Genomic DNA, 27,769 nt, shown 5'->3' on the forward strand with positions numbered 1-27,769 from the left:
CTCTGCTACCACCAGAGAGCGAGCACTGGCACTGATGCTTTGCTTAAACACCGTAAAGCTTAATAGGTCACCAAAATGCTTCTGATTCTTTATCTTGAGAGGGACTGTGTGAAGTGAAACTGTTACTGTAAACAGAGAAGACATTCAGCCATGTTCCAAAGTGCACATTTTTGGCAGCAGTAAGCTTTCTCCAGATAGCTGCCTGGGAACTTACAAATTGGTCACATCTGAGTCCATTTTGTGAACCTTCCTCGGATCTGCACCTGCCTCCCTAGGACAGAAGAAAAGGAGAGACTATTGATACGTGATCCATTTGCTGCTGTGTTATTAAAGCCAAAAAGAGGCAGCCATGTTTTAATGGTCTGATTGTAACATCTTGGGTGGCAAAACATCATGTTATTTGTTGGAAGTGAGCACTCAGTGAGTCAGAGCTTTTTGATTTTTCTTTTCCCCTCTGGATTACTAGGACTGTTTCTGAATGAAGCATAGCTTTCTCCAGGTTATTGTAGTTGAGAAGAAAGGACAAATATTCAAATAACAGGCTGAATCACCAAATGGAAAGAGGATTCCTGATGCTATGTTTTTATCAGGCACTGGAACTGATACTAGAGTAAAGAGAGCAGCACTGAGTTGCAATCATATAGGAATGTATGGGTTGTTGTGTGCAGGTAACATAGCAGAGGCCTCTTTTGGAAGACTGAGTGCAGAGCTGCACAAAATTATCAAAATATTTGTCCATCAAATGTGAAGAATTTATTTTTTTTCGGTAGTATTTGGCAGGCTGCCCTGTTAGGTTCAGATACAGTAACTGAATGTAATGCTTACTTGCAGGTTTTCAACGTGAAGTAATTATCGTTCTAGCTCAGCAGCTCTGGAGACACACCAAAAAGCCACATGCTTTTTGATTGATGTCTCCTCTGATGTCTTTCCTTACTACAGGACAATTTTATCACAGACCATGGCATTCGGAACTTGCTGTATTATTTGACTGTTACGGGAATATCACAAGGTGTTCTGGTCTTGATGCTTTCCTACTCCCAGGTATAACTTGTTTTATGTAATTAGCCACTTGCTGTTGGAAATGAATAATGCTGTGTAGCAACAAGAAAGGCTTGAAAGACTCGGTGTTTGTTAGTGGCAACTCTTTGGTCAGCCTGAAAAACAAAATCAGGCTGGTTAACTCCGGGTTTAAATTGCACATTCCTTTATAGCCCCGCTGGCTGTAGTCAGAGCAACTACACAGGTATAAATCTGTGAGGAACTGTGAATTCACACTGCTCTCGTTTCCAGTGTTTGGGAGGCATCTCTTAACCAGCATGTCCTCCTGGGCTTTATGAAAAAATACATGTGTTTAGGTATTTAGGCACACAATCTTAAAAACACAAATTATTTCTAATTCTTTCTGAAGGCATTCTTTCAAGGCTGACAGTGAAATGAAGAGGAGCATCTTACTCTTTTTTTTACTCATTCCAATATCTGTTTCTTAATACTACTGCTGCTGAGACTATGCCACTAGAAAGCTTTTCCAAGTTATGAACACTTCCAAATGTAATTTGGGACAAAGTCTCAGAGAGGCAAATATTTCTTTGTATATACAGAAGACACCTGTACACCTGTGCAATGTTTATTTAATAACAATTAGTTATGTATTTGCAAACAAATAGTTGGATTGTCTCAGCTGCTCTCTCTTTTCTATGGCATGAGTACTTGGCTGAACAAGGATTGTTGCAGCCTAATGTTCGATAACAGATAATGGAGATGCTGTATAATGCAGTCCATCTGCATGGCAGCTCACACCTTTTATTTCTTCCCTTGCTCATTCCTATTTAAGTCTGCTGATGAGGCCTAGTTTTATCTGAGAAGGTACAAATAGTATCTCTTTCACACCTCAACTAAATAGTTATTCACATGGCAGCTTTGAAAGCTTCTGGGTTTATCAGTGGAAAAAAACGGTTGGAAAGTTTGGAAAGGAGTTATTAAGAACTGAAGTCAGTTCTATCAGCACTTTTTTTTTTTTTTTGGCTGGGGCTTGTTCTCACAGAACTTCAAGCTGGATTATTTGTATTAAACTTCCTGACTGAATTCCAAACAAGTCATCTTTCCCCTCAACAGTGACCTTTAGTACGAGGCCAGAATAATTTTAATTTGTTTCAAGTTTCCCTTATAAACCAGAGAACAAGAAACAAAATCTCTCAAAGGCCCAGCTCGCTAGTTCCATGGCAAAATCCTCTCCAGTTTGGGGGGGGTGGGGAGGGGGGCAATAAGTTGGAGTTGGGTATTCCAGTCTGACATCAAACTGCGTGCTTCCAGAGCATAGAACAGTGAAAACTGCAGGGAAGGAATGGCTTTAAAGAATGGTGTTAACTAACCTGTCTTTAACTAGAGCAATGCCCTGGTGGAAGAACTGCAGGTCTTATTCTTGACTCTCCTGTTGGATGCTTCTGCCCAGAGCAGAAGTGATGTCTTAGGCTGTCATTTGCTGAATGCTCACCCTTTATTACTCCTGGTTTCCTTCCCAGACAAGCATCAGGTAATTGATCTATCTGGGTGCCAACTGGTTTTATTCTTCTTCATCTTCTTCTTCTCCTTTTTTTTTTTTAATTTCTTTGCTGGATTAGTTCTTATACAGATCAGTTGTTTGATTCCCTGATCTGGTCCACTGCATGGCTTCTTGATTGTCTGTGCCAGCACATGGGAGGAGGCAGTGTGAGCAAAGGAGCAAGTGACTTGGAGGGAGCACACCATGCTGATTCTTTCATAGCCACGATTGGATATGAGGACAGGAAGTCTTGGCCCTATGATGGCAAGGAATCACTGAGAAAAAGCAAATCTGAGAGATTCCCAGATAGGAAGAGAATATAGCGAAGTAGCTGGAGAGCCTGAGCTGGGAGGGCCTGTAGGGTAAGGGGAGCAGCTTAGGTACCCTTACAAATAATCAGATTTACTCACTGCTCGGCTTAGGCCAGCAGTGTAGAGGAGAAGTCCCACAGATAATAACTGCCTGAGAATCCCTGGTCACTCGCCATGTCTTTTGCAGGATGTCCTTCTTACCCTTGGTTTATTAGGATAAAAATGCTTTTCCTGTATGCACAGTTCATGGGCTGTTCTGTTCTTAGACTTGCTGCTGCACATAACTGGAAGTGCAGGGTCTTGACTTCTGCAAAGAGTTGGCTTTTGTTCTTCCTTGCCAGACACTTAGTCCCAAGTATTTATGGGACTGCAGAGGACAAGTCCCAGGAGTTGGCAAGTGATTTTTTCCAGCACTAGGTGGCTCTATGGAGTTCTGCAGCATCCTGGACAGAAACGTTTAAAAAGTTAAGGTATGGACAAAAAGAAAAACTTCTGCATTTTCCCTCTATCAGTAGATTTTTTGTTTGTTTGTTTTAATGCTAGAAAATCAAAGAATGAGGGCCTTTTCTTTTTGTAAGCTAATCACTGGCTTCCAGGTGCTCATGCTGCTTGGAGGCCCTTTTGTGCTCCCCATTGCCCTTGCACCAACTAATTCTGGTAGGTCTCTGACTTCTGCTGGCTCTGAAGAGCTGTTGTAAGCTTTGCTGAAGGACTTGCTGATGGACCAAGTTTTGAGAGGACATAGCCATCGTACCATATCTCTGTTGTGCTGAGTACTGTAGGTGGGTAGCATAGGGTTAGCTTAGGCCCCACGTTTTTTATAACTCTGCTTAAATGCTTAAACTATATTGCTTTACAGCCTTGTTTCATGCTTGCTTTTGTTGAAAACTCTTGTATGAGGATCCTCAGCACATAAGGGTAATGTGCAGGAGTACTTGAACTTGAGTTTTGGACACTTGATCAGATGTGAAAAGATGTTGCAGTGACTCACCTGACCTTGTAGACCCAAGGCTGGGAGTGTCAATGGTGATCTCTTGCTAAAGCCCCCATCACAAAAATGCAAAGCATTTCAGAGGCTTTTAACAGTACTTCCAGAGAGTGGCCAGCACTTTTCTCACCCATATTATTCTGTTTGATGGGGGAAGCAAAAGACTAGTTGGGTACATCGTTGTGAACTGCTTGTGAAATTCTTTACACTAAGCAATGTAAATCTACTGTGGGCACACTACTGTTAAGGATATCTCTGATAGATTTTTGCTAGGATGGCTTTCAGTGTCAGACATCAGTAGACAAATACTTCCCATAGCAGAACTGCCTTTACATCAGGCCAAGGAGATTTTGGCAGTGCTGAAAGATTTGGTGGCTTTTACTCATAAACATGTAGTGTAAGGTTGCAGGGATGTCTTCCTTGTAACAATAATAATAATAGAAATAAATAGCTTTTTGCCTTCAGAGGTTGACTGTCCTAATTTGAGATGGAAGGTACAGGATGGTAGCCATAGATCATTAGTAAGTCTAAATGGCAAAGCTTGTTTAGACATCACAGCAGATGAGGGTTAGGGTGGGATTTATAGGAGGATAATGAGGTAGATAATATTGCACTTTCTTCTAAATGTCAACTCTTTATAATAAGAGAAGGCCTTGTAAGACAAAGCATGTGAAGCAAGCAGACAGTAGCAGAGGGCATCCTGGTACCGGATAATGTGGGTTGAGCTGTATCACAGCTGCTTCAAAGTGACTGCTGAGAGGTGTGTTGGCCAAGAACATATCAAAGTGTACTGGCAGCTGGAGGGGAGTGTGGAAAGAACATAAACTGTCTTAATACAATCCAAGCCACTCATATACATTAAAATTACTGTCCTGGAATATGTTTAGTGGAAAAGTATTTGGGCAGGAGTTTGGTTTTGGGGTGGAAAGAAAGTCAGTTTTAGCGTCTAATTTTATACTGAAAGCAAACTTTCTTGTTTGCCCTCTGAAGTCAGCAGCAGCATGATGGGTCTCTGGGGGCACAGCAGTGCTGGCCGGAAGCGGCCTGCTAGGGCTGCTCTGGGATTTGTTTTCTTTTGATTATGGGAAAAATAACCCGAGATATTTCTGTGCATGCAGAACATTCTTAATGACTGAAAAATCTGTTGTCAAGTAGGGACAGGGCAGGAAGTGCCATCTCGAACGGCAACTAAAATGTGTTTGTATTAGCTCCAAAAGCCCAAACAGTTGCACAACCAAACCTGAGTGAACTCACTGCAGTGGAGTTTATTGGAGTTCACTGTGATGTATGACAGCATTGCACAGCTCAGGAGGAGGATGTCTTCCTCTGAGATATTAATTACTGATCTCCTTCAGAATTCATGAGGTGAGAAATGTGCCAGCCTGCAGCTCTGATCAGCTGTGTTAGAACAGGAGGAGAGGGGCTAGAGATGCTGCTCTCCTGTTTTTTGTGGTGGCTGGGTAGCTGGCTGTGCTGCTTGCAGAGCGAGGCTCTATGTTCCTTAGGGGTATCTTTGTCTGAAATAACTTTGATATTTCCAATGGAAAAACATCCTCTGGTGTCATTCCCATGTCCTTCGAAGTTGGTGCACTTGGCACCATGCAGGAAGTGGAGTGGTGGCCATCTGCTCCTCACACTGAGCCACTGGCCAGGTCACCTCTGGCTCTCCTCACTTCTGGCTGTCTCAGATTTTAGCTCAACAGTCTGCAACTTTGTTTTCACTTGAGAAACAAAGCTCAGGAAGGATGCTTCTTGCTGTGCTCATGAGGCTGATTTGTTGTAGCAGGCTGCGTGGTGGTGTCTTTGAAAATGCTGCCACCAAAAGCAGCACAGGACATTTGTCCCGGTGTTTTGCTGTAGCCTGGCTGCAGCCGGTGTTCTGTTCACCTGCCCTGCTCCTGTCTCCTCCACTGTCTGTCCTTGAGTGTGTATCTGCAGCTTGCACTGGGAGCATTTTTGCAATGGTAAAGTAGGATATTCAGTACATTTCAGCTGGAAAGGGAGTAAGAAAAATGTATGCTGCCAGACAGCAAAGCACAAGGAAATGTGTTACGTACCTGTGTGTCAGAGTTATCACCTGTCTCCAAAGAGTGATTTTTGGGACACAGTTAAAATACTCTGTAACGCTTCTTGGCAGAAGCAGATGATTATTGCTGGTGAAACAACCAGTAATGACTCATTTTGCTGTTCCTTTGTAAACAGGGTTGGCAGCTGGCAAGCTATGTACAGTCCTGCTCACCTGTTCTTTACTCCTGTTTAAGATGTCAGCATTGCTGAATCCCTGCAGTATCCTCTCTACAGATCTGCTTTTTTGGGGGGCTGCATGTTCATATGCAATGTTGCAACTGAAGATTAAGCTCAGAAAACTGCAAGCCTCCAGCTTCGTGTTCCCCAGTTGTACCTGCTCAGCCTGCAAGTTCAGCTGCTGGAGATCCTTAGGCCTGGGGTGCAAACAGAGCCATAAGATTTTTGGGGAAGATCATATTGAAGTTACTCAGTGCAATGTGGTAGGTGCCTAGATTGATATTATTTTTTGGCTTGTCAAAAAAGGAAAAGATTTCAGCTTTTAAGATGTTATGATTAATGCAAAAGAAAAAACAAATCAAACTTAAGGTTAAGTTATATCATGAAATCCAGCATGCTTTATCGAAGCATTGTCTGGCAACTGCCATTGGTTTAGCAGATTTTCTGCTCTACATTACAGAATTAAAATGAAACATTTAAAGGAAACTTTGTTTTCCTTGAGTTTCCTTCTTTTTGATTCAGTTTGGAGGGTGCAATGTTGCATTCTTTAGCAACAACTGCGCTGCTTCTGTGCTGCTCATGAGCTTTTCCACATAGACCTTTTAGTTATTTTATCCTCATTCTGATGGTACTTCTGGAAAATAATTGGCCAGTTGCCTGGCAGAAAGCTTATTCATTTTTTAAATAGTTGTTTTTTTCTTGCTTTTTTTGGAATATGTTTTTGATTCAGAGCTTGGAAAATGTGCTGTGGGTAAGAGAGGAGCTACCAGCTGGTTGCTGGGAAAGTATGTTAAAGACGAAAAGGTTATAAACATTTTTTTTTCTTTTAAATAGAGAATAAAATTATATTAATAATCAACTGCAGCTGAATATCTGTCGCTTTTACCATTAAGTGTGGTATAGTGGGGCAAAAGAAGAACAAAGGGGCAAACGAAGTGTAGGTGTAGTTTTTATAGTTTGTGAATCTAGACAGCAAGGGATCTATTCTAAATAGTAAGACATTGCTAGGAACAATAGGATCTATCTAAAGTTACCATAATGTTTGTTGAATGGAGACTAGTCATTTTGATGAAAAAAATTAATGTGTTATAGAGTAGCCTCTGGCAAGCATCCTGTGCCAAGGTGCGACAGCCCTGAGCCCAGCTGGGCAAAGCCTTCCTCTTCTCCCTTGCCAGCAAATGTCCAAGTAAGGAATGGAGACGAATGGAGAAATAAATGGTGTAGAAAGCTTTATCTATTTATTTATTTTCCCCCATTCTTTTTCTGAGGTAGGAAGAAGCGGAGGAAAAAATGCAGCAACTCTCAGGTGAACTCCCTGGCATAGCCAGGTGTGGAGGAGCACTACCACTGCCATCATCTCGGAAGATGGTGGTGCGCTTCTTGCTGCAGGACACCAGTGCCCCTTTTTACCTCATTCTATTAAGGAAGCTCTGTGGAAATCTTCCAGGATCTATGTCGACTACTAGAGGTAAGTTCAGTTAAATGCACGGTTTGCAGGTATCGCAGGCAATTCTTCTAGCTCTCTGCCTGTTGCTGCACCCTGCCAAGCACACTGTTCATGTTTTCCAATCCTTTGCTGCATCCATCCTTACGTGCAGTGTATGAACTTTACAGACTAGGGACTAAGGTGAGACCACAGCCATGTAATAACTGACCTTCAAAGAGCAAAGTTTATTTCAACTGTATTTCAGTGAAGTTTCAGCTGCAGGATTTAGATGGTAAAGGACACAGATGAATACAGTAGTTTTCTTTGCTATCCTTAATGCCTTGTCTTGCATAGGATGAGAGACGCTCATTTAGCATGAATGAGCACAGCTTCCTTGGTTTTATCAGAGCAACATTTATTTTCATTAGCTGGGAACAGTTCATGCCACGGTGTTTCCTTGCTGTGCTTTGAAAGCACCAAGGGGTGCCTCTGGCTTTCATTTGCCTTGCCAGAGCAGCCAGTAATTATCAGTTAATCTTACAGTTGGCTTTAACATTCATTTTTAAAGGGAAGGCTGCTTTTTTTAGATAGTCCATTTATTTGAATCACTGTAACTAACCAGTGCAGCACTCATTCTTTGACTGCCCCAGACACGTACATACAGATATGGGCTTTTGTGCATTTTTTTCATCTGTGACAGAAATCTTTGAGAATTTGATCTTAAATGTATTGCTAGATAGATACTTTAACACTTCTGGCAAGCCAGCTCTCTGTATGGTTTCTTAAATTTACAGTTTTCAGTTTGTACTTCTCCTACACGATGTGTGAGTACTGTGATATATGCTGAGTATTTTCTTCCAATGGGACAAAAACTGACAGGACAAGAAAAACGCAGATACAGCAGAATATGCTAGCATAAAACAAAAAAATAATTAAATTAAACAATTTAAAATCTATTTTTGCTATCTCAGTGTTAAGTGAAGGTGAGAACTGTGCATTGAACGCTGCCATAGAATCTTACATGAATAGTTAATAGGGAAAAAAAAAATTGTACTCTTCTGTAATTTTGCCAAAAAATGGTGGTTAACTTCATAGCTTTAAAAACATGTAATTCAGTTCTGTGGTGATGATGATCCCAGAGGTGGTCACTGAGGGAGAGCCTGCAAATTCTTCCGGAAAGCAAGAAGTCACTGCCTAATGGGTGACACTTCCACGTCTAGCTTAGACACATAGAAAAAATTAATGATGATGTGTCCTGCTCAACATCCAGCAGCTCTTGCTGACTTTTTCCGGATCCTTGCTAAATATTATTTCCTCCTTTAAAGTTTCTTATCTGTATGTGATTGCAGGCAGGAGTTGGTAGCACCAAGCAGGATCACAGTCTGGCAAATTGAGCCAAATTCTGTACTTTGGAATGCTGCAAGTTGGGCAACAAGCAGGAAGAAGTCTGCAGGTTGCTCCCCTGTTCAGAGTGATGAGGTCCAAACATTCAGATGGGAGAGAGGCTGTAATTGTAGAATCCTGTCTTTTGCTTTTAAGTGAATTTCACAAGCAGAGATGTCTGTTGCCATGTTCCAAAGTTTAATGTAAATAAATCAGTGATTGAAATTGGAATGTCTTAGGGGAAAAAAAAAACAAAAAACAAAAAACCTCACCACCCTCAGGGACATTGCCTTTGAAAGAAGCCATACTAGTCTAAAATGTGCAAACTGAAGTGCTTCTTAGCCCCGAAGCTGGTTTTTATCACCTTCAGCAGAGCCCTGATTCGTTGTCATTCTTCATTTGCTAACTTCTGCAATCTTTTTGCTCTTCCTAGCTGGTGTGAAGTTAAAAGTATGGGCAGCAGTGATCCAGACAGCTGGTGTTTTGGAAAGAAACCTATAACACCAAATTGTTAATACCTGTCAAACTGGGATGATCAGAAAATGCAGTAGAGGTAGGAATGAGCCTGCAAATCCAGCTTCCTCAATGACACACCCAAGGGAATATTTAAGGTATTACACACATATAAGGTTAGTCTTGCTTTTGGGCCTTCTGGGAGGGGAGCAAGTGTCACATCAGATGACTTCCTGAAGTCTTGTCCAACCTCACTTCTTCTGAGTCCTCACTTATTCCTCAGCCTATGAATTAGGATGACTAAAAGTTGAGTAACAGTGATGTGAGCTGAAGGCAGACGCACCGGTCTAGTCCACACAGTCCTAATGGTCCCTGTCAATAGCCAGTGTCTTTGGTTCAGTCTTGGGAGACTTGGCAAATCCTTGTTTACCTCTAGAGCTGCAAATTAAAGGTTGCAGACCTGGGAATGGCTGGTAAGGTGAAAAGCAGGGCTAGCAAAGCACTCTTGAATATTCTGCATGTCAGCAGATTAGCAGCCATGCATCATGTAGCAGTTTCCAGTGGTACGCTGCCCTGTGGCTTAGATGCCAGCGAAACACATGCCACTGCAGAGTTCTGTGGTGCTCCCCTCTGGGAACTGGGTCCTGACTCATGCTCTCTCTGCAGTGAATGTATGTTCATTTTCCAGCATGTGTTTCCTGCAAGGAGGCCCGGAGGGGGCAATAAGTATTTTTTAAATGTTCTGTTCTTTTCAACCATGCTAGTTAGGGGTTGGCATAAATACTTGCTGTGTTATGAATATGTCCTAGATTTTATTGACTACATTTGTGCCAGTCGTGGTGATGTGCTGTTAAAATGCTTTGTGAGTTAGACGGTCTTTATATTTTTTATTTCTTCAAAGAGAGCATGAATTGCTCACTTTGAACGTTTATTTAGAATTGTGAGAAAATAGCATGTATTTTTTAAGTCCTCATAGACGTGCAGTACATCTGTTTCAAAGCACAGAAGTGTAGACTGTGTCCCTAAAACAATTGTTTGTAACCCCCTCTGTTCTATGTAGAAGAAGAATTTACCAAAATACTGGTGGCTTTCATACAACAGCTAAGTTTCATTTCTGAATTTGAAGTCATTTGTACTTTGCAAAAGCCAACGTGGCTGAGCTGCAGCAGGCCTCCCTGGTGGAGAGAGTGGCATCACACTTGAAGTAGCCACTTGTGAACACGTGATGCAAGTCACTGGGGGAAAGCATCCACAGGGATGGGACAATGACAAGGTGAATTTAAAAGAAACTCAGTGAACATAAGTATACAGAAACTAGGAAAAAAACCTTATTCTTCAACTCTTCCAGGCATCCACTCTTGGCCACAGCTGATGAGGAAATACCATGCTGATGCATCTTTTGCCTGATAGATCTAACTGCTCTTGCAGGTCTGCTGTGTGTGTGGTAAACATGCCCAACTGTGCTGTGAAGCTGGAGGCGGAGCTTCAGAAAGGTAAAATGTGTATATAAATGAAAAAAAAAAAAAAAGCATCTTTCTGATCCTATCAGAGCTTTGGCCACAGATTCTTTGTTACTATGACTTTGCAAAAAATTTGAGAAACTTCCCAAAACGAGAGTCTCGGCACTTAAGACCTATGCAGGTTCATAGCCTGGGATTGTACTACTCTTCTGAAATGCTCTGAGATCTCATGAAAGTCTTGAAAAGGGAGTGTTCCTCCATACTGACTGGCCTGCATGTGAGCTATCCAGACTGGTTAAAGCTTAATTAAAAATTGCCAGAGTGGCTAAATTCTTTTCTAAGTGCAGCTGCAAAATATTAGCTGTGGGCATGTTTTAGACCTTAATTAGTAACACTTGCACTGGAGGACCAAAATCCTTCGTGCATGCAGCTGCTATAAATTAATATCAATGAGGCATCTCTTTAGGCAGTACAAGGGTCTCCTGAAAATGGTGTTAGGGCCCACCTAGATTAAGAAACATATATTACTTATGCAATGAACTGCAAAATCAAAGATAACTAGAAAATGTCTTTATTGAAAAAAGCAGATTATAGCATCTAAGGTTAAATGAAACGTCTGACTTTAATATTAAATAACTTAGGGTGATAGCAAGCTTCTTCTTTAGATAAATAAATCTACATTTCCCAATTATTTTTCTTCAACAATCAAGGGAATCAAACACTGAAACACAAAACCACAAGTAATTCTGAAGACTAAAAGACAGAAGCACATTTGAAAGTTTTACAAGGATATATACAAAAATAGTTAAACTAATGTATATTTTCAACATGTAAACTAGTTACATGATATACAAACAGGGAATTTATATATTTCCTACAAAATAAAAATCAATGTTGGTCCAAGTTCTTGGAAGAAAACTATATTCTTTTAAAGAAAATGAAAATATTTCTCAAATGAAAACTTAATTTAAGTCAAATTATACACTCTAGTTACGGCATTAGTTACAGGATGAATGACAAACTTTTAAACTTTCCTTGAAACACAAGAAAGCAGCTTTTGTCTCCTTTAGAGCTTTGGTTTACTTAACTACTCTGGAATTTCTGGTCTTAAAGAGCTCCTCTAACCATGTTTTCCTTTTGAAGCTCCACCTTACAAACTATACATACACACACACGTGCACACAAGTGAAAAGAAATAGAAAGAAACCCAAACAAACTCCTTCTGAAAGCTCAATTATCTGAGTGCATTCTTTTGTTTTGTTTTTCAGTTATTATTTTGGTCCTTTCTTTGGAACGCTTCCTCCAGCGCATGAGGGACTCTGAATCACCTAGAACTGCTCTGTGCTGCAGGGACTTGGTAAGACTACCTTACCAAAGCAGTAAGGTGCATTCCTGATGCAAATGAGAACAAGTTGGTATTGTTTTAACTTTATGGAAATATTCTGACAGTACAGAACGTAAAAAGGCCTCTGATGAACAACCACGTCATAAAATGAGCTCCAGAAAGTTTACATCTGTGTTGAACTGATTTAATTTAAGCATATATTCCTTAAGAAAATAATTAAATGAAGTTTTCTCATTTACATAATTCCCCAGACAGGAGGTAAAATGTGCAGAAGCTGTCACTAGCACTGCAGCATGCAGACATCATTATTTCAGACTGGCTTTTATTTTTTTCCTCTGTTCTTTGATTGAAAACTGCCAAATTTCACTCAACCACCAGTTTTTATATTAAATGCTGGAAAAGCAAACTTTATTATCCAAAACCAAAATGCACCTGTCTGTAGGAAATGCTGGAACAACTGCTGCTTTCTGATTTTAAACAATTTTCTTACTCTATACTGAAACTGTAACTTCCAGTATAGCACTGTGAGGATACTTAACACATTGGAGCTGAGTAGAACTACAAGCAAGACAAATTAACATGTGAAATTAAATATTATTCTGTTCTAAAGTATGATCATTATTAAAAAAAAAAAGTATCACATGTACATGTTAGATAATATGCTGACCCTTGAAAAGTAATGTTGAGCAGGAAACTTAACCTTGCTGCTGTCTGGAGGTGGAAGTGCTGAGGAAGGTACTGGCAGAAGGCCAGGCTAAATGCCAGAGTCACCTCCACCTCTGGCCACAGTGGTTTTTAAGGTTTTGCATCAGTGTACAGCACGTACTGCTACGGGATGACTTGCTCACAGGTACAGACCCAAACATTGTCTATGTATTTTAATGATTGTTTTCTTAATTTGAATTCTTTAATATGTAATTGTAAAGACAAGCAATTAGAAATACCTCAAAGATAGATGTGGGCCAAAGCAGCTTCCTTAAATGGAAAAGTACATTGCAGCTCAGGCTAAAAGTTTATCCTGAAGCTGTATCTTCCATTTCCTATTGTTTGTAGTAACCTTAATGGAATTTACCTAGTTATTTAACCCAACTGAAGACATTTTTTTCTTTTTTTTAGAATTTGCTGTTTGGGCAAGAGGCACCAGTACTTCTGCCTCCTTCTGAGGCTGGTTTGGTGACTATGGACACAGAGGTAATGCTTGCAAAGGCATCATGTGTGTACGCAGCCAATCTCTACCCTTCTGTGAAGGGGGCTTCCTAGCTCACACAGCAGAAACAGGGCACTAGTTATCCAGTAATTCCTACAAAACATGGCTCTCACGCTAACTTGTATATTAATTAGAAAATTACATTTTAAAGGAGTAGCTGACTTGCTGAAGAGCATTCAATAGAACAGGTTCATCTAGGCCAGAGGAAGCTTGGCAGAAGTTCAGAAAACATAGTTTTTGTTCCTTACTAACAGAAAAAACCGTTCACAAGAATTTTTCCTGCCTCCTCGCTCTCCCCCACCTCCCCAAGGAAATTCCAGACTGTCAAAAAATTCTGCTAAGGGAGTTAATTATTCCACTTAGGAACTAGTGTCCATTGGATGCCCTTTGTACTTTTTTCAGGAGCACCACAAATGGCTTTCAAAAAATCAATGGAGCATAAGAAACTAAACTGCAATGGTGTTACCAAATAAGTCATTTCATCAGTCTGCATGCTGAATTTAACGTGATCATTTCTGAATGGGCCGGGCAGATTCTCGGCATGTTGAGAACTCGCACTGAAGTGTCCCAATTTACACATGCCGAGAATCTGGTCTGGTATTTCCACTTCCTGTGGAGCAGAAGAGTTTTATTTTATTGTAATTTTGGATACAAAGACAGCAATGATGGACTTATTTAAAATATAAATTCAGGAAGGCTGGATAAATTCTCATGAGAATGCAAGGAATTTTTTAACCATACAGATGTGTGATTTGCATGTAAATCATCAACACATGGTAGAAAAACCATAAAAAAAGATTCATCGAACTTCCTATATGGAAGACATACATTTCCCCAGAGCTCTGAGGTTACTGTAACAGCTTATGCAAAACATGAAAGTGTGTACATTCTCTGTACATCTAATACTTGCTATAAAATATCAATGTTTCAATTGTTTGACTCTAAATCATTATTTCTGCTAAACTGTATTTGTTTTTCCAATGAAGATAACCACCGTAATCTGTTGAAAAGTACATCTAGAAAAGAACACAAAGCTGAAAAGATAATAAAAAAACTACAGCCCCTCCTTTTTAATAATGTCTCAACATATAATCTTAAAGCAGTTGGTAACAAATGAACAAACGGTAACCTGCATAAAACAAGTAGTATAAAGACAAGTTTACCTTTGCATAGAAAGGGGCTGCTAACTCTATTAAACAACAACAAAAAAAACCCAAACAGATTTAAAGATGAATTGTTTACTAAGTGCCAAATGATCACTTTCATATGAATGCATTTTGAAGCTACGGCGACACTTATACATAACAAGCAATTACAGAGCTCAGTACCTTCCCTTCAATTATTACAACCCTGCCTGTACTGCTCTTTTGGATATACTCTTCTGTAATGTGTTTTCTTACGAGACCCTTGACATTTTTTCTTTAACAGTTAGTCTTTAGATCACTACGGAACCATGTAGGTTGAAAAGTTGTCCTGATGTGTCTTCACAGAATGCCATTATCTAACCCATCTGAAAACTGTCATTGTAAAAACACTCGTTTGCTTCCTATTCACTAATTCTGGGAATGTAAGTTTTTTAAAATGTGAGACTTGTATTCTCTAAGACCAGATTTCAAGGAAACTAGTGAAAACCATTTATCTTACCATGCCTGCTGCAATGGGATAAAGGTGCTCAATTTTGGAAATTCATTCTGCACTCCTTACTTGGGCAAAACCTCCACTGAAGAAATGTAAGCAAGGAGTGCAGAACAGCCCTTTGTACCTCTGGTTTTAAAAATGCTGCCACTTACAGTTATGACTTAATGGCGCGTTATTTGTTCAAGTAGACGGTGTCTCAGTGAAAATGTCTAAATAAAGGAACACATATATACAAGATTAGAAAGAACCCCTTACCTCTGATTTAAAAAATAAATAGCTGGTTTAGATGGTTATTACTGGAATATCATCTTTAAAGGAACAGGAAAGTCACTTTTAAATTTGTCTTCTCTTTTAAACAGCTTTCTGGCAATGGAAATGTCTTTCAGAGTTCTGTAACGTGCATTGGATAGCTCGGTGGTGGATGTGATGGCAATTTAATATTAAGGCGTCTGATATGACAGCCGTGACAGAGCAAGTGGCCCTCTAATGGGTAACAACGATGGCCTTCCTCATCATTGAGCTGCAAGCCACAATCCTAGAAGAAAAACATACATCCCAGTTTTATGAGTGATTCAGGTAGGTCATCTTAGATCAGTGTTGATTAATCCTGAGAGCTCCATCTATCTCTTGCCACAAAAGACAGCAACATGAAGAGTTTATGGTAGATGGACCCTGACTATCCTGCATTACACAAAATGACATCACTAAGATCTACTAGGACTATCTATAGCAATACTAGCCCAATTCTAACATTTTTTTCCCCACTCCTCTTCATCTTATCAGTGTTGAAGCAAATCATACAGAAACTCTCTAAAACTGTACTCCTTTTTCTGCAGTAAGAAAGTCCGGTTCTTCAGTGGATTTCAGTTTTAGAATGAGAATCTATTGAGGTTTTGCTGCAGCTGTTAAGCTGTCACACCAGGAAGAGATGACACAGAAAAGTAGAAAAGTTTCCAAGCTTGACTACTGACTGTGCACAATGAACAGATGGTGGATGGCAACTTAAATGACATTTCATAGAAACCGGACATTTGCAAAGTGTCTGTGTGAATACCTCAGAATACTGGTACTGACTGAACTAGCATATCTGGAGACAGCAGTGACCTGGTGTGTACAGTTTGAGAGCCCAATTTGAGGCTATTAGGCAGTAACCTACCCCTGCTAACACATGGCTAACCCCCTGATTACTGTACATAAATGTACTCTGCCATTCTCAGCAGATGTGGAAGCAGCTTAATTTGCCTCAAACTGGAAAGAGAATGGGGAAATGAATAATGAAACAGAACAGAAAATAAACCCCCATTGGGACATTCTAATATAACATCAATAGCCTGAGAAAGAAGGGGAGGGAGCTGTCATCTTAAGTGAAGCCTGCACAAAGCAATAGTTGAGGGAAGAAGGGAGGGAAATACAGCTCTCCACATGCTGAAATGTGCTATGCCAATTTATCTTGAGGTATCAGCTACCTCTGTTGGAAGGAGCTGGCTAAGTGCATAGGCTACTCAGATGTAGGTTCACATACATTTCAGGATGCCTTGAGTTTTGCTATCCTTCTCCTTCAATTGGAAACCTCTTTATAACCGTTTTTGACCTAGATTGCATGAAAGGTTAATATCAAATTAAAGAGTTTTTCTCCTTCCTCATACTCCTGGGATGCACAGATAATACTCAACTGAGCTTTTCTCCCTGTGAAGCAAGAGCACTAGTCCCAGATCTTGATCTGCTCCAATAAACGTTTAAATGTTCTGCACAAAAACAATGTCACTGATACCCTCCTCTCTCATGTAGTAAACAACACATTCAGCACAGAAATACACAAAGCCCGTGGAAGAGCTTTCCAGCACAGGGTGAAGGTCTTTCCCTGCATAAGCAAATGTGTTCAAACCTCCTCCGATCACAGCCACACAAGCTGTATCCAAAAAGATCAGGGAAAAGACAACCCAAACTTCCTCTATGTTCTCTTCCCATCTACAAGTACGGAGAAAATCCCACCAAAATGAAACTCAGCCTTTTAAATTAATATACTGAAAAAAAAAGAAAAAAAAGAAAAAAAAGGAACCTTATTTGGTACTGCTGGAAATAGCAGCACCACTTGCAGCCCAGCTAGCACTCATTCCTCCAACTCTCTTCAGGAGCCACTGTGCAGAGCCCTACCTGCCCAGGCATGCAGGAGTCAGCAAATACACCCTGGGTTGCAAGTCATGCACCTACTCAGAGGGAGGATGTTCAGTGTAAGCAAAGCCTTGTCCAGTGCCTCTGCCCAGCTCCTCTGCGACACTCACCTCACAGTGATAGCACTCCACGTGGTAGTCTTTGTCCATTGACACTACTCGGATGGTTTCTTCAGATCCCTGTTGGAGAAGCACAGAAAAGGTAAGAGTGGGCTTTTAAGTGGTGCTTTCTCAATCTTCTTTCAGTGCCCAACCTATAACTTTGGAAAGGTGCTTCTGTGCGGGATAGCTCTTCTTTTTTTGTAGAACAGAGCTCTGTAACTGCTGAGGGTCTTGCCCCTCCATGCACTGTGCTGCAGTACCAGTTTTCCTGTTTAGCAGTCCTGTGGGTGTCTGAAATAGGTTATAAGGTAATTCGGGAAGTGTAGCTAAAATTTCATGCTCAAAATACAGTTTTCTCTTGAAATAAAATCATTTTCCAAGGGCACCTAAGAATTTGAACAAATTATAAACCAAACACTATGACATAATGACTAGGTCACTATTCCTAGTAGACATTCTGGCCTGACTTTTCTAGGACTCGTTCCCCTCAAATTAGCTGGTGCACAGCAATTCTGCACATGCACATGGCAGTGTATGTACCCTACGGTCATTTACATACTTATCCAGCAGGTAATTATGCACACAGGCCAAAGCCTCAGTGTGACGGTAGATGCAGTGGAGTTGTGCAATACCTGCAGAGTCCCAGGCCCTGCCAAGCTGCCCATACCCTTCCTGTAACCTCACAGCCTTTCCCTGAGCCACTTCCATGCCTCTGAAGATAGAGCTCATTAAATTTGCTGACCCACATTGTTTCCAGTTCCAGGTGTGGTTACAGCATCAGATATGACGTAGACTATGTCTGAGAGAAGCCACGGGCAGGTTAGCACCTGCACTGCTAGACTTGAACTAACCTATGAAACCTCTGTGGAAAAGAACACGGAGTCTATCCTGCTTAACCATCAGATGAGTCAGCAGTAGGACCGCATTTTTACCTTCTTTTAATTATTATTAATTTTTTTTATCATTTTGTAAGACATGAAACTAGAAAAGCTCTATGGCAACTTCATTCCTTATACCACCATCAGCAGGGCATGAGATTCTGGCTCAACTTTCATAAGGTTTTTAGCAAATAATGACAAATGTAGGATAATGTGGAATGGTAAAGGTGGGCATACTGAGAGGCTCCAGCCACAGGCTTTACTAGGTCACAGCAGCTTACAGGAGGTGCGCTCTGGCTATATGCACCTGATGAGAGGACAAACAAGGTGCTGAAGGTGTTTCTTGTGATCAGGCTGGCCAGTGACACGAGCAGAGGGAACTCAGAGAGTCCTGCAGCTGCTGGAGTTTAATGGAACATCACTGTGGACAGGCAGAAAAGGATCATCTTTTCCAGAATCTTACTTACTGTGCTAACTATACCATCACAGTGGTCTGAGGTTGCAAGCAGCAGTCATTCATCTGGCTTTCCTTTTAGGCAACTTTTATACTTCCTTTTCCACCCTTTAACCACTTTATTTATAGTGACCTTCCAAGATGACAGGCTGTGTGGCTGTTTGAGGGTCAGGATAACCCCTCAGCTGTCTTTTCCAGCTTGGGCATCATAACAGATGCACATCAGAAATGCAAACATAGCAGACAAGGAAAACTGTTACTTGAGCTAACGGGAAATTCTAAAAATAAACAGGGCTTTGCTTCTTGGATTGTTCTTGGAGCCCCAGTTAGGGCTTTCAATTAAACAAGATTCATAACAGCATAATTAAGACCTGGAAAGCACCCTAATGATACAAAGTAATATGCTACGTAAGCACTATGACTATTACAACCTCTGGGAATGTTTAGGAGTGACATTACTGCTGAACTGTATTTAATTTAATATCTCACATACATTCTGCAAGAAGGAGGAAAAGTTCTTGGAAAGTGTTCTTATGCCAACAGCTGTTTTCTGTAAAGAATCTGTGCATATTAACACGTACCTGTGCTGGAAGAATCGGCTGGTTACAGGAAGCGCATTTTGGTGCAAAAACCCTAGGGTGCAAGAAGAAATTGTTCAAATCACATTTAAAGTTTCTTCAAAAAGTAGAACCAGGAAAACTATTCTAACCATGCCTTCCTTTTAGAAAAATGTAAACCTGGGTTTGAAGGCATCTCTACGTTTTTTTTAACAATATTCAGGGAAAAGGAGACTTAGAAAGGCGTATCTACCCCAGCTTTATTGCTTAGGTCTTCTTGACCTTCAAATCTTATCAATCCAGCCCTCTTCCTATACATGTCCTTTCTCTCATCTTTCTTTATTCATAAGGCCATTCAAATTCTGCATAGTAGCTCCTGACCTGGGGCCTGTCACCAGCTCACATGCTAAATGGGAGAGGGACCAATCTCAGCTGTGATCCATGTAAACTAAATAGATCAACTGGTTTTACCCACAGCTGCATTTTGTGACATCGGGCCAACATCACTCCATTCTCACAATACAGTCAGACCAATACAATTGAATTTAAAGTGATTTCCTTTTGCTCCATGAGCTGAGTTACTGGTTGGCTGGAGCAAAGAGAGCATTTACATTGCCTTTGAGCATGAGTAGGAAAGAGTCCAAAAGCAATCACTTAAACAATGAAACTTCATCAGGTAAAGGTAAGATCATTCTAACACTGGCTGCTAATTCTATGTCTGCTGTCCCGTCTAACTTGATGTAACACATATTCCCAAGTATCACTCACTAGCATGTGGACACTAGCAGAACCTACCACCACCTGCAGAATTAGCTATGTCTAATTAGTAATAGAAGTCCTGAAACAAGTAGAGAAGCAGCCAGCAGAGAAATACGTCCTCTGACACAACCTCATTTTCAACCTCACTGGGGCCTTAAATTCCCCACAGAACCCACCAAGTGAGTTCTAGGATAACTTTCAAACACTTTACAAATGCAACGTATGAGAAGAGCACTGAGGGACAGATGAACAAATAGGAATAACTCTTCATCTACTGCAAGGCTCACAGCTATACCAGTAAGTTAACCAGTATAAATCTTCCAAGCAATGGATTTGTTTACTTACGTATGGTAGTCTTTGACACAGTAAATATTGTTCTCCACATCTACAGTGAAGGGGACTCCATCCAAACACTCGTTACATACCACGCAGCGGAAGCAGCCAGGGTGGTATGACTTTCCAAGGGCCTGTAAGATCTCAAGAGGCAAAGAGCAAAGTAAATGGGTGCACAATTACACAAAATCCTTCCTCATATACTGCTCTGTCTGAGTTTTAAAATGACAGCGAGAAGCACATGCTTTGGGATGACATTACCAATCTGGAGCTCCATCAGCAAGGGGCCTTTTAAAACAATAAAGTTCCTGATTTCTGTGGGCTTCTATCAGGCTCCCAGTAATGACAGAGATCTGTGACAATCCCATCAGTATTAGCTCTGCACAGCCAATACTGCCCAACAGAAATTAAGCACAGCTTCAAAGACTACTTGGAAAATCTGCTGCAGTCAAAGTGAGTGGGATACAGAGTTAATTCACAAAACACATCAGACTGTGACAGGAGCCTAAATTAGCCATTACTCGCACCTACAAAGTAAAATAGTAAGACAGACAAATAAATAGGTGTCCCTTTGCTAACACTCCCATTCCACCACACTTACTGACCAGTTCTCAGTTACCCATCAGTTTTTGTTAAAATCTGTATCAATGGGTAATCAAAACTGCCATGCTGACCTTCTCTACTGCCTATCTCCTATGGAGATATTCAAGACCTGTCCGGATATCTACCTTAGTGGCCTATTGCAGGATACCTGCGTTAGCAGGAGCGTTGGACTCTATGATCTCTTGAGGTCCCTTCTAACACCTGTGATTCTGCGATTTTAAAGGCTTCACAGGAAGCCTTTATTATGCAGTCTTCTCAATACTGTTACAGAATCCATTCCACTTGGCAGAGGTGGCATGGCACAGGGCCATCAAAGATAGCACACCAAGTTCATGGACTAGGTTCTGGGAAGGGCTAGACAAAGTTCCATCTTCAGGCAACTCTCAAGAGGTTACAGAACACATTTCAGGTGTAACTACCACCTCTGGGAGGTAATTTCAAAAAAGTTTCTGCTAGCAGCAGCACGCAGCTACTAATAGACTGCACAGGGAGAATCTCCACTGACAAAGCTCATGTGGCCTTGCAGCTCTTTCTACAGGTAAAGTTCAACAGGAACTAAGACATGGAGCATAGCTCTCCGTTCAGTGAATGTTATCAGACACTTTGATTTGCAAGACTGTTCCTACCCAGATGCAACTTGTCTTTAGGCATGCACTGTTATCCAAACAGCTACATAACAAGCACTATTAGCCTGGTGTGGTTGTGCGGCCACCCTTTGCACAGAACAACTGCACTTTCAGTCCTTGAACAGTTTCAGGCTGCACCCAAGCCTGTGGGGCTGCAGCACTGTTGCTCAGTTGCACACCAGTAACATGACTGTGCAGACATGTTTGCTGTCTGCGCAATCCTAAGGAGGAACACAAAGCAATTAGCCAATTAAGACTGCTTAATTCCTGGAGCTCCCAAAGCAGCTTCATTTTTTTGGAGTGTACTTGCTGATGGGAGAAAGGCAGACCTGCCAAGCTTCCAACCACTGAGCTCCACCAACAAGATATTACAGACTCTTGCCTGGCATCCTGTAATTAAAGGCCAGTTCAAAGCACGCAGGTTGTGATACCCCTCCCCCTCCCAGCATGAAACAACTCTAGAAATTTGCTCTTGGGCTAAAACGAACAATATCCTTGTCCAACCAGTGGTGCCAGGATATGCGCCAGAATTCTCATTAGTGAAGTCTCTGTTCCAGCTCCTACTGCACCTCTGTGTTTGCAGTGTAATCACTACTTCTATTACGTTCACAAATAAACGTTCGTATACATTTTAAAGCAAGAGGAAAACACTGACATACATGTGATCTGCACTTCTTTGGTGTGCAAACCACTTTGCTTGGAAATTTATTCTTAGAAAGAACAGATGAAATTTATCCTGCTTTCACCTGGAGGAGGATGCCAGCAGTATCTGGCCCAAACCACAGCTTTTTGTTTTCTTATAAAAGTAACTGACCACTGTCTCCCTGCAAATCACAGTAGCAAATAACGGATTTTAACAGGCATAGAGCAAGTGGCAGAAAGTAAATAAAGCAAGAAGCAAGTCACGGAGCTGGCAACAAACTCAAGACTATTGCTAGTGTTCCTCTCTCTTTCCTTGCCCAGACCTCAACTGCACTGAAAGAGCTCTTGTCTTCCAGAGCACAACTTGTTTTTCTTTACCATGCTCATACAAAGCTGTGACCTATATTCTCCCTTTAGTATTAAAATTCAATTTTTCTTATTTCTTTTTTTTAACTGGCATGTGGAAGAAAAATAGCATCCCATGATCTCAGGTACAAGAGAAGCCCAACTTCACGTACTTCAGAGCAATTAAGCATGAATATACTTTAGGTTACAATACTGCCTCAATTTGAAAACCTACCTTTACAATAGTGGAGACACAATGATATTCTGACTAGGGAATAAGCACTATGTCTAACTATCCAAAATACATCAAAAAAGATATCCCACAGTTAGCTTAGGTGTCTTACCATTTCCATTATGAGGTGTCCACAAACAAAGCACTTATCTGCTGTTTGCTGGAAACCCGAATACTGTTGAAATAACAGAAAGAATAGGGTTATTAGTAGTCACTATTTTAGCTGCAGAAGTACATGAACATCATGCTGTTTCCCATCCTGTGCTGTATACGACAGCAAACAATACAATAGACTTGCTGCCATGTTTTCCTTTTTGTTAGTGTGAGGGGATTACACGTTATTTCAGATCAAGAGGTTGGAGGCAAAATTATTATTGTTATGCAACAAAGTGATTATGAAGAAAAGGGTCTTGCAAACACTTTGATGGGCCTGAAAAGTCAGCAAACGATGCTGTGGCAGTTGTCACAGCTCCACACTAAGGAACATAGCTTATGCAATCCTAAACTTTGAAACTTCTGCAAAAGAGACTGGAGTGTTGAGGAGTGCATACAGACACGGCTATTTCTGCAAGACATTGTTCTGAATTGTGCAGTGAAACTGGTGTGCAAGTCTGGACAAAACAGTTGAGTTCACCTCCCCACTTTCAAGTAGCAGCTTTTGTATCAAAATGCTTGCTTTTTTCTTCTTCTAACTGAGGTAGAAAAAGGGCCTCGCTGCTTGGGATGCTTCTTGGCTGCACTGTACCTCAGTAACCATCTGGCTAGACTATTTCCTAAGGTTGCGAACTCAAGAGTTACTGGAAACAGGTGGGTAGGTCCTGGCAGCACAGACAGTAGAGGATTAACAATAATTCAAACCCAGATAATTCTAAAATCCTGCTGGAATGAATTTACCGGTACCATCTGGCTGTCGTTTGATAAGGAATGCAAAGGAGCATTTACCCAACTATTGATTAAGAAAAAACGTTATTTCCCAGGAAGAGAATGGCTTAGTGGTCACATTAATGTCATTTAGTGCTAACTAGGTTGTCATAAATTACACTGTTTGTCAGAAAGAAAGGTTTTGCTGACACAAAATCACTCTTTACATGACTTACCCTATTATATTAAAACCCTGATTTGTTTTTAACAGGAGAATTGTTATTTGTCACATTCAGAACTACATTACTCTATTAAGAAGATTTTGCAAAATGGAAGTGAGTCTAATAGCAGTGCTAAAATATTTCACAGGTGTGGGAAACGGTCCCTTTACAACTACGCTATTTTTTCTTTCTGATCAAAGCACTGATCTCAGACAAATCAGAAACCTGATTTACTGACAGCTGGTAAATTAGGCTTTGCTTGTGCTTTACCTCTCTTTGGACTGGAAAACAATAATAGGCAGGGAAACCAGCAGCACCATTTTTCCATATGATGGCAGTGCCGTTTAGAGGTAAACAATATATCATCATCTCTAAATTTTTTCTATCTCACCTATCAGTCAACTTCAGCTCTGCGGTGTTTGTTCTTAACTTTAAGAATTCAGATATGGCTGTTGTGCTACGTTTACCATTCTAGAAGCAGAGCTTACAAAGTCTTAAAATACTAATTAAAATTATTAGCCTCTGTCTTTGAAACAGTTGGTTACTATTAAGCTTCACAAGCCTTGCGTGTACAAGGCAGAAACTGTGACTTGCTCCAGACAGCAGATGAGAGAATGGCTTCATTATCATTATTCATTACTGACGTAGCTGGAGGTGAGAAAAGAAATTTTGGGCATACCAGCTCTTCCTCATAATCTAGAGACATGAAAAGCAGATTGAGGTGAGACAATGAAGTAATTAATGGGTTGATAGGCAAGATCCTAGCTGAGAAAGCCATATCCTAGCTATGCTTCTTACACAAAGCAGTTTATAGATACAGTTTCATTCTAGATGTAGACAGAAAGAGGCTTACTTTATAAAGTTTTCAAATGTGTTTTTTTTTCCTCTGAAGATGACAAATACAGACCAGCCTCAAAACAGACAAATATGCTCAAAAGGCTACAGACACTACGAACCCAGGACAAAAAGTGTATTTTTGAACTTTCCCAAATATTCATTTTAGATGCTCATTAAGAATATACAAAAATATTCAAAGAGTTTGTTATAAAATAATTGCTCTGAAATTCAAAGCTCAAAATTAAGCCTTATCCTTAACTGTCATCTGTGGATTAGAAGAAAGATGCTAGTTACCAAAATGCAAAGAAAACAAGTAAATGCTAAAGGGCTGGTAACATATTTTTCCTGGTTCCTTGGTTTGGCCGCAGATGTCTTCTCCCATATTTACCTCGTCCTTGATTTCTCTCTCAGAATAACAAAATCTCAGTTTATGTGCAAGAATCAAGACCTTCATAGTCCAACTCCCCAATCATATTTATACTAAAATAAGACTCTAGAAAACCTCGGGACATGATTAACATATGCCAGAACAGAAGAGTAAAAATAAAGTAGAAGACTTAGCTGGCTGAACTTTTCTTTTGTTCTCTGTCCACTACACCTTGATTATCAAACAGGCAAAAAATACCTAACCATTCTAAGTGTCTTTGTGTCAACGAAAAGAAGAACAAGTCCCCTTCTGTCTCAAATACTTAGGACTGATAGTGTCCTTCTGGGAAAATTCTAGGGTTTATGAACCATTCTGTCTAATGTGCAAAAATTTAACAATGAATTTTGAACGTATAATGGACAATTATGCATGGAGTTTAATCCTACCAAGTGTTGTAGGAAAACATTTCTCCTGTCTGCCTTGAATCCTTCAACCAATGTTGGTTGTGTAGCCAGGGCCATTTAAAGTTCAATATTCTCATCAGGATTTTCAGAAGCAAAAACAAACAAAACAAAGCATGCCCGACAGGGGCTTCAGGACCCCAAGTTTCTACCTTAGGCAACGTCAGATCTTTGAAAGGACATGTCACTGCTTCTCCTTCACATGCCTAACTGTGCCCAAGGAGAGACTGATGCACTTCCTTTCTGTTACGTACTCAATAAAACAAAACCCTCCTCCTGGAAACAGACCCTGGAATCTCATTCAGACCCATTTTCTTCTTTGATGGGGATGTTCAAAACCTGCTAAAGGTTTGTGCAAACAGATCGAGTGGGTTACATTTCAGTAGGTACAGCAGTTACTGCCAATGGTATGAGGCTATAAAAACTGCTACAGCACTGCGAAGTCACTGAATGTGACTGTTAAGCCTAGAAGTGAGATTCTTACCCTTTTATGCTTCAAGGGCTTTTGAGAGGGATGATCAGGAGCTTTTGCCAAAATGCTGTAGGCATTTAATTCTGAAAACTAATTTCTGAATTGGGTGCTATGCTAATAATGTATTCCAACCCCAGGCTGCCTGTAATCCCTCACAGACTCTCTTCTCCTTGGTTTCCCATTAGCAGAGCATCTGTCTTCTCACTGCTCTATTGTTTGCGCTCTGCATGGGACCCTCAGTACATGGGACACAACAATGCAAGAAATTCATGGGGTCACATTAAAAGAGGGGGAGAATATCAAATTTGGTTTCATGCAGATGGTTGGGTTTTTTTGTTTGGTTTTTTGGCTTTTTTTGCACACACATTTAAATGCAGCGATTAAACTGAACTGAACAAAATGGAGCCTTCACAGACTCAAAGATACTGGAGCCTCCGAGCAGGTGGCAGAGATTAATCTAAAGCAAAACAGTCCAGAACTTTACCCTTCATCTTGCCGGAAAACCTTTCATATACCCCTATTGCTGCGCCCTGTCTTGCTGCCAGTAAGGAAACACTACCACAGCAGCATATCTTCATGTTTCTGCGTTTCCACTTAGTTGCAGCTGAAGGACGTGGATTGGGCAAGGTGGGACTTTATGCTCAGCAGAGTTTGTTGGACTGTGAAAAACATTGCCAAAACCCAGGAATTCCACTGGTAACTAACACTGCCTTTCAATGCATGTGACTTGGATTTGTCCACTTCAGATTAACAGTATCAGCGTTACGGAACTTGAAGGTCCCTCCTGCCCCAACCTACAGCAGTCAGCACCTCGAAAATACTCAGACTTCCTCAAACTTACATCTACCAGAAATACTGCACAGCAAATCCCTTTCCAAGCTTTCATTCCGTTACTCTGTTAAACGTATCAATAAACAATATTTGTCTGTTCTCTGACTGAAGAATGCATTTTAATTGCAAGTCTCCTAAATGCAACATCCTAGCAATTATCTAGAACTACATTTGCTCTGTGACTTCCATTAGGTATCTAATGGACACAAGCTACAACTTAAATAATTTACCTTTCAGCTGTATTCTGTTTTTTCTGAGAGTCTCCCTCAGCAGCAACGGGCTCTCATACTAATGCACTAATCCCAGTGCTCACCTCTCAAACATTTATACTCTCTGAGATGGAAAATCAAACCTCTGACACCAGCTGACACCAGCTTCCATTACACTAAATAAAAACTATCTTCCTAAGGACGCAGCAAGTGGGACAGGCCACTTCCCACACTGCCAGGCTTGGAAAACAGCATGTGTGCAAACTGAAAAGAATAGCCTCATTATCATTAATATTTACATTTCAGCCATGTATGTTAGAGGCCCAAATTAGGGTCAGGGTCTCATTTTACTTGGAGCTCCAGGAGATGAAGATGCAAATCACCCAGTTAGCCCTCCATTAATACCCCACTCCTTGCTCCTATGATCTTTGTCTCCTCCCTGCCGGTCTTGCACACATTGCCCCTTTCATACCTTTAAAATCATTGAGAGTTTTACAACTGTGGATATAAGATGAGGCCCAGTATGTTCTCTGTAACCAACTTCTGTGTTGCAGCGGCCAGTTACAGAGCAGAGGCTATGGCTGTGGCAAGGAAGAGTGTGTTAGGAAAAGGTACCGGTTGTTGGTGGGAAGGAATGATCAGAAACCTTGGAGAACTGGAATGAGGGGGAGATTTGAGAAGCAGCCAGCATGGTTTCAAGGCACAGCTCTGTTAGCACTGCAGGCTGCTTACCCTCTGTCTGCTACAGCCCTCAGCGCTCGCACCTCTGGAGTAGGAGGGAATGTGGCCAGGGCAGAAAGCACACCATTGTGGT

General features: G+C 40.9%; 1 protein-coding gene and 2 long non-coding RNA genes across 4 annotated transcripts in view; 2 read left to right on the top strand and 1 right to left on the bottom strand.

Moving 5' to 3' along the window:
• The first annotated feature begins 1,877 nt into the window (after positions 1-1,877).
• Positions 1,878-10,834, top strand: LOC112533300. Its single transcript, XR_005839066.2, has 5 exons — positions 1,878-3,320; positions 6,041-6,345; positions 7,355-7,550; positions 9,325-9,502; positions 10,693-10,834. It is a non-coding gene; the product is annotated as an uncharacterized LOC112533300 (long non-coding RNA).
• A 525-nt stretch (positions 10,835-11,359) lies between these two features.
• The window catches only part of WTIP (WT1 interacting protein), a 74,093-nt gene continuing 57,683 nt past the window's right edge, over positions 11,360-27,769 (bottom strand). For both annotated transcript variants that reach the window (XM_001232878.7, XM_046899659.1), the window contains 5 exons: positions 22,809-22,871; positions 20,261-20,391; positions 19,181-19,232; positions 17,277-17,345; positions 11,360-15,529 (listed from right to left, as the gene is read on the bottom strand). In XM_001232878.7, the coding sequence (XP_001232879.3) occupies positions 15,377-15,529; positions 17,277-17,345; positions 19,181-19,232; positions 20,261-20,391; positions 22,809-22,871 (468 nt within the window). In that variant the 3' untranslated portion in view covers positions 11,360-15,376. The remainder of the gene's footprint in view (positions 15,530-17,276; positions 17,346-19,180; positions 19,233-20,260; positions 20,392-22,808; positions 22,872-27,769) is intronic.
• LOC121106551 lies at positions 15,440-26,851 on the top strand. The gene is made up of 2 exons (XR_005839067.1): positions 15,440-15,570; positions 17,127-26,851. It is a non-coding gene; the product is annotated as an uncharacterized LOC121106551 (long non-coding RNA).

The sequence above is a fragment of the Gallus gallus genome, chromosome 11 (genome assembly GCF_016699485.2).
Source record: "Gallus gallus isolate bGalGal1 chromosome 11, bGalGal1.mat.broiler.GRCg7b, whole genome shotgun sequence".
Lineage (NCBI taxonomy): Eukaryota > Metazoa > Chordata > Aves > Galliformes > Phasianidae > Gallus > Gallus gallus.